General features: G+C 27.8%; 2 protein-coding genes across 4 annotated transcripts; both read left to right on the top strand.

Moving 5' to 3' along the window:
• On the top strand, window positions 1-3,740 carry LOC119670313 (putative leucine-rich repeat-containing protein DDB_G0290503). Of its 3 annotated transcripts, XM_038080525.1 has the most exons (10): window positions 1-40; window positions 994-1,177; window positions 1,254-1,496; window positions 1,554-1,830; window positions 1,896-2,101; window positions 2,679-2,926; window positions 2,988-3,113; window positions 3,184-3,291; window positions 3,358-3,394; window positions 3,459-3,740. In XM_038080525.1, exons 2-10 carry the CDS (start codon window positions 1,094-1,096, stop codon window positions 3,528-3,530), a joined length of 1,401 nt encoding a protein of 466 aa, XP_037936453.1. In that variant the 5' UTR covers window positions 1-40; window positions 994-1,093; the 3' UTR covers window positions 3,531-3,740. The 3 variants fall into 3 exon arrangements, with proteins under 3 accessions (XP_037936453.1, XP_037936451.1, XP_037936454.1); XM_038080523.1 differs by lacking the exon at window positions 1-40 and having other exon boundaries at window positions 921-1,177; XM_038080526.1 differs by lacking the exon at window positions 1-40 and having other exon boundaries at window positions 1,085-1,177; window positions 1,273-1,496.
• Window positions 3,741-6,000: 2,260 nt separating this feature from the next.
• Window positions 6,001-6,585, top strand: LOC119670806. Its single transcript, XM_038081225.1, has 3 exons — window positions 6,001-6,127; window positions 6,238-6,391; window positions 6,458-6,585. Exons 1-3 carry the CDS (start codon window positions 6,011-6,013, stop codon window positions 6,547-6,549), a joined length of 363 nt encoding a protein of 120 aa, XP_037937153.1. The 5' UTR covers window positions 6,001-6,010; the 3' UTR covers window positions 6,550-6,585.
• The last annotated feature ends 930 nt before the right edge of the window (window positions 6,586-7,515 follow it).

Genomic DNA, 7,515 nt, shown 5'->3' with positions numbered 1-7,515 from the left:
CAATCACAAATTTTTCGTTTTTAAAATGCAGGCCTAGAAGGTAAATAATTAAATAAAATTTGAAATTAAATTTTAATGAATATATTTTTCTTTTTTTTATCAAATCCGCTTTATACCGTTATAGGATAGGGTAAGCCTAATATAATTTCTTTACCATGGAACGATATCAAATCTTACTCTTTATTTTTCTAGGGGTACAGTACGCTTCCTTCACTAACTAGCACTCCATTCTCAAATAAAATCATCAGTCTACTGCAATTTGGTTTCTTTTCTAAAGTAAATATCAGTGACCTTAAGGTTTCTATTTTGGTAGCTTGTTGAAGCTGCTTGTACTGAAAGTTTTCTATTTTATAATAATTTCCAACCTGCAGTTCAGCCTTTTTGACTGTGATTTCTTCTGCTATCATGTCAAGTTTTTCCCATTACACATCTTAAGCATTTGGTGACAACATATTTTATTATCTTGATTTCAACCATTACTTCCGCTTGCTGAGGACAAATTTCCTATATAATCCATAATTAGAATCAGAGGAAAATACATTTTTTTGATACAGACGCAATTGTGATCAAAACGGGTGATCTATTATGATCTACTTATTGATCAGGATGATATGAACTGTTTTATAACACCTGCTAATCACATAAAGTGCAAAAAATTAGTCCAATAAATTTTTAAGTTCCGCTAATTTTGTTAATTTGTTTCATGCATAGTTTAAAGGTAATAACTCTGAATCCTTATTAATCCCTAGAAAAATTTTTATTGATGTACAATAGAAATTTTAACATGACAAACTAGTTTCCATATTATTATTCTAGTAAATACTGAATTGATGTAAAACTCAATGATTATAAAAGAATTATCAGTACATATTTATATGAAATTACTAAAATTTTTATTTATCTTACAATGTTATAAGATAGATTAACAGTAAATCATATATTTTTATATATGTAAGATTTAAGCTAAAAGTTTCTAAAAAACTATGTCGATAGTTTCAGAATTTTTCAGCAAATTGAAATAAAATAAAACAAATTCATATTTGGTAAGCAAAATCAATTACAGAAACAATCTTTAAAAGCAAAAACTGAAGGCATGGCATCATATGGATCCTTTAACAATAAACTACAACAGAAACATGCAGACCATAAATGTGTTACTGAAAATTATTTCCAAAATGTAAGTTCATTCAATAATTTTAATCAAAAATCCATTCATAACAGTATTTATGTCCAAATAATTCTTTCTATATAAGAACAATAATGGTTATCTAGACATAGAGAAACATTTGAGAATTTGTCGTGAGACATCTGCCATGCTACTTTCCAAACATGACAACTACGTCATGAAGATAAGCGAACTGAAGAATGACCTGAAGTCACTCTCTGGTTTAGTAGTTAATATTAAAGATGAAATGAACAAACGAGATGTTGAAAAAGGTTTTGATGATTGCATGTTTTCAAGAGACTCAAGAGATTCAAACGATTCAAGCGATAAAGTAAGAAAACTAACTTATATTTGATTTTATTTAATTTGAATTATTTCTGTTTGTTAGTTGCAAAGCTCCCTTAAGGCGAATGTTGAACAGTTGGAAAAACTTGTCTGTGAGAAAAGTAGACATCTAGAAGATATAATCAATCAGATACAAGAAGCCGAAAGGAAAACTGCTCAATCAGGGAACGTTGATGATATTTGCAGGCAACTAGAAATATCAAATCTGGAAAATGAAACACTTCGCAATGATATCGCTCGCTACAAAGTACAACAACAACAGACAAATGTCGATTTGATATCAGTTAAAAACGAGCTAACAGAATTCCAACAAAAATATAGTAAGTCAAATTATGTCTAATAATATTATAATATGTAGCAACTTTAATTTATATGTGCCTTGCAGAAGAACTTGAGAAAGAAAATAGTCAGATAAAATCATTACTTAGCATGGAAGCCACATACCGTATAGAGTCAACCTATAGATATAAGAAAGTCACTGAGAAATATGAAGAACAGGCGCAGGCACTCAGAAACGCTAACTATCAATGCACTTATATACAAGGACGATTACAAAACCTCATGGGTGTTTTAGAAGAGTGTCAAATGGAGGTAATAATATACATGTAAATGATTATATTACGCATACTATATAGGTAATACATACTTAACGTGTACTATGTACTATATAATATATAGTTAATATAAATAACTAAAATAATTTCAATAATACAAATTACTTCAAAGCTAATATGAATACTTGAAATCTGTTATGTTTTATGTGTGGAGTTTGAAATAACTTTTAATGTAATGCCTTGAAGATTACTTCTTTTAAAGATTTTAAATCATTATTCCCATAAATACTTCTGTTCCATAACAAATTCTTTTCAGTTTAGTACATTGCTTTCTTTGTATGCCTTTGTCAAGTTTTATAATGTAATAAAAGGTTTTATATCAATATTCCCACAAATAATTCTGCTCCATAATCAATTCTGTTTAGTTTATTATATGATAGTGCTTTCTGCATATTTAGTTGATTTTTTCTTAAATATAGAGGTCTTTTGTTACATTTAGGGTTGGTCACAGTTATTATAAATAACTATCTATGACTAATTATCTGTGATGAATATATATGTATATATATATATATATATGTATTTATATATATATATTGTTGTAATTTCTTTAGCGCGACTTACTACGAGAAGAAGTTATTGCACTGAAACAAAAAGAGGATCAGCTTTGCTCAGATTGCCTATGTTCCAGGAAAGACTTGCAAGAATCCCAGAAATGTATAGAAAGACTAGAGCAAACTTTAGCTAAAAAAACGGAAGAAGATAAGGAAGCTTTACAGAAAATGAAGCTCAGTTGCAACGAATCAGTATCTAAGCTTAACTACCTAATGTCAGAAAATGCACGTCTGCGAGCTGAACTCGGGTAAAATTTGATATAATATTTAATATAAGATTATTTTATTGTTTTTATTAATGAATTTTAGTCAACAAGATTGTCTAATTGAACAAAATGAAAAAGTTCTTGAATCATTTCGTAAATGGAAAGAACAACAAGCTCATACTGATAATCAAATGCAACAGAATTTGAAAGAATATGAGAAACAAATCCAGTAAGTCAATATGTTTTAATATTTGTATAATTGAATTCCTAATTTGTTTCCTTGTGTCTTCAAAATACAGAAAACTTCTTAAGGATAAGAATGCTTTATTGAAAGAGTATAAGTTACTAAGGCAGGCGTATTGTAAACTTAAGGAAAATTCGGAGTGCACCAAGGCCAACATGCAACGGTAATAAGCTTTTATTCTATTTAGTGAGATGATTTTCATGATTTATTTTCTTCTGCTTATAATTAGACAATTTCATCTGTATGATTATTCTGACGACACTTCGGTAAGCACAGTTTTTCATTATTTAAAGAAATATTTTTTTACATGTAAAAATGTTCAACTTTCAGGACTCTGATTACGCTGAATGCCAGGCTGCACAATTGGCTCATCGCTTACAACATAGACAAAAGTACCTCTAAGACCACTGGCCACAGAATGCATTTATATTGCTTTATATTTTCATGTTTATTTTTAAATGTCAAAATATACAGAGAATACATTTTATTATATATATGAATTTTATGAATGTGAAAGAAGCGAAAAAATTTTCAGTATTAATTTTATTCTCATTAGGGGAAATATCAATAACGTAGACCTTCAAAAAATTTTACTGAGAAAACAATGATTTTGTTCATATTCTCAAAATTTATATATATTATTGAATGTATTTATGTTAATAAAAACAACAAATTTTAGTTGAAATATGTTTTACATTTAGCATTTTACTAAGTCCGACAAGAAATTTTATAGCGAAAATGGAAAATTCCTAGACTAAAATGAACTTACTAATTAATTAATTTGACTTTTTTTTAATTTATATTTTTTAATTATTGATTTAATAAATGCTATATTCTATATTAAAATTTGGATAAAAAAAAACGAAAGCACATTACTTGATTATAATATATTCATCAAAGTTCCTTATGAACATTTAAGCCATCTTCCATGGCGTGTAGAATTAGTTGAAAGACAAATTTTAAAAAAATTGAATATTTAACATAACTATTTTCTTGATAAGCGATGTGGAGATATATGCCAAATTATCTCCATCTCTGTAGAAGTTAGGTCGTATTCAGAGATTTATGTTAACTGCAAGCCATCAAAAATAGATAGCAGACATCTTTGTGGACATTTATAATGTTTAACAGTAACGATAAAATCTAATTCATCCTTAAAATATCTTAATTGGAAGTTAACTCTGGTAGAAATTTAGGGTCTTTCAGTCCATAAACCATATCAATAAAAATAAGTGTTAACATATACCTCTCTGTATAATTCAATGAAGTACATATACATCAAACGTTTTTTGTTATTGTAGTTAAAAAATATAAGATATTTGAAAAAAATATAAGATATATTTTTTTAAAAAAAGGAATTGTTTGTATAACGAAAAATTATAAATATTTTGTGGTTTAAATTCTGATCGCTGAGATATTCACAAATGGTTCGTTTTAGTGGGTTCAAATCTTTACTCTGGCTTTCGATACATTTCACTTGCCACAAAAAAAAAATGACTGTATATATAAATAATACAAAATCAACATTATTCTACTTATTGTAATATGTAAGACAGACAACTTAATAGTTATTGTCTCATATAATCTAATTAATCTATCTATCTATTTTATGTACTCTGTATGAGGATCATTGTGTTATAAAAGCATATATAAATACACATAAATACACAGATATGTGTTCAACTATCGCACAGGCGGTATTTATACCATTTCACAGGTAAAAAGAAAGATCTAATCCGGCTAAGTATTTAGCGCGGAGCATAGATTTCCTAAGTAAATCCGTTGACCTGCCATTGACTTTTGTTTAAGTTCATTTGCCACCATCATATCCCCCCAGTAGTCCGTTTGGTAAGCACATGAAAAAGGTATGCATGACATCATGTTTACAGAAGAATGTGAGAAGTCATCATACTAAAAGAATGTACTGGTAATGTATGATGTCATGCGGCTTTTTTTCGTTACTCTTCGTGAAATTAACCGAACGACAGATATTTTTTTTTCATATTTGTTGTTGTTGTATTCCTTCCTGTACAATTATTCGAGCATGCTCAGTATTCGTGTGCATTTAAGTGCGGAGCGTTTAATTTTTCGGTGCGGATCGATTTTGTGAATTTTTGGTGTATTGCTAAATTTATTAAATTTAATAAATTAATAAACGAATATTATTTAACAAAAGAAATTTATAATATATTGTGAATTTGTGTTTAACAATATTAATTATTGTTTTTCCTTCGGAATTCCAGTGTAAGTTGAAATTTAAATTGAAAACATTTTTTTTGATTGCGCTTTATATACCTGGCGGGTTTTTTAAAAACTATATTTATTATTTCTGTTTCAGTCTACAGTTCTGTTGCTGTTTCCAGTTTATTTACTGGAATATTTATTTATATATTTGGTTGTTTCCTAATTATTTAAATGGAAGGTTTTTCAAAAAGAAATGTTAGACGGTTATGTGCAAAAAAGAAAAGAGAACTGTTAGCATTAGGCGGCAATGTATCAGAAAACATTGATCCCAGTGTTAGTAATAGTGGTAGCTTAACGCAAGATGCAATTCAGGAGAATTTAGAATATTGCGATGATACAGGGAATACTAATAATACAATATCTGACATCAATGTAGGATTTAAACCCAAACATACAAAAATGGCTGAATATAATATTGAAAGTGAATTTAATATAAATAAATTAACATTGCAAGAACGATTAACCAGAATTGAAGAATCTGTGGGAAAAATTTCTCAAAATCAGGACGCGATACTCAAGGAGTTGAAATTAGTAAAAGGTAACATTACTAACATTACTAAATAAAAAAAAATTATTTATGAGAATCCCTTTTTTTTACAGAAAGTAACATTGACGTTATAGGAAAATTCCACACACTCATGAACATGATGGAAAAGAGAAGCGATACAGCAGTTTCTGATAACTGCTTTCCCATCAAGACGTTTGAAGAATTGGGGAATATGGACGCACTTTGTGCAACTAAAAGTGCTCAATATGTAAGTTCAATTTCATACAATCAAAAACTAAATATACAAAATTTTTGATTATATTTTAATTGAATTACTTCGTACGATTTATAAATTTTTTTCTTTTTGAAACCATTTAGGCTAAATTAATAAAATCCATTATTCAACCGGAGGGAATAAAAAAAAACTTACATCGAATCATCGATCGAACGTTAGTTCTGGAGTTAAATTATGATGGAATTGGCACCAAAAAAGCATTTAAGGAATTTAAATTCTTAAATGCTTCAATATTCGGTATAAAAAAATTGATGTATATATATAAATAAATAAATAAAACTAACAACTTATTTTTCTTTACAGAAGCCTTGCAAAAAGATGGCTATACAGAAAAGGAGTATATTTCGGATATACGAATAGCCATAAAGAATGTTAAAGGAATTTATTATAAATAGCAGTACAACGACCGGAAGAAGCACAGAATGGAAGAAAGCAGCAAATAATTTTTATTTATTTATATAATATTTATAATAATAAAAAAACAAATAAAAAAAACATAAAAAAATTTAAAATCTATAATTATAATATCAATAAATATTGCTTTTGTAATTTTTATTTATTTATATTAAAAAAAATTTATATTTATATAAAAAAAAATTAAAACAAAAAAAATTATAATTTATAATATTGTAATTTTTATTTATTTATATTAAAGAAAAAATTAAAACAAAAAAAATTAATAATATTTATATTTAAAAAAAAATTTAAACCAAAAAAATTTATAATCTATTGTTTTTGTAATGTTTATTTATTTTTCTAATAAATTAAAACAAAAAAATATATTGTTTTTTTATTTTTTTTATAAAAATTTATTTTAGAATAAATATATGTAAAATGCAAGAGCATGCATTTAACATCCTTACAACCTACTGACTTCGTAAGCTACAAAAGAAGGTGACCACCTTCTTTGGAAGCAGGTCTTAAGGCAGAAAATGATCACCTCATATTTTGCGTGCACAAGCATCGCCCATGACGATTTAGTTTACTTTGTCATGCTTACAACATGCTTCCATCGTAAAGTGCATTTGGATTCGTAAACGAAGTTTTACGAATGTCAATTCCGTATTTCGTGCCGCATACCTTTTGCACTTTACCAAGTCATGCATGATTTCGGCGGCCAACTGCTAATAAAAGTCATGGGAATTCGGAAAGGAACTCGTCATGATGACCGGCGAAAAGTAAGCATGATGTAAGGGAAGATAGCAGCATGACGGTCCCTACTGGGCCACTAAATACTAAACTAGCGTATGTAATGGACTTCCAGCACACCTCTTTCGCCTATCTTATCACCCAAATTTATTAATTTTTTAGCTATAATATGTTAATATATTGTAATATGTAATATTACACTATCTTTTAAT

The sequence above is a fragment of the Teleopsis dalmanni genome, chromosome 1 (assembly GCF_002237135.1).
Source record: "Teleopsis dalmanni isolate 2A chromosome 1, ASM223713v2, whole genome shotgun sequence".
Taxonomy (NCBI): Eukaryota; Metazoa; Arthropoda; class Insecta; order Diptera; family Diopsidae; genus Teleopsis; species Teleopsis dalmanni.
The sequence above is the reverse complement of the archived record's forward strand: the minus strand, read 5'-3'. Positions and strand labels throughout refer to the sequence as shown.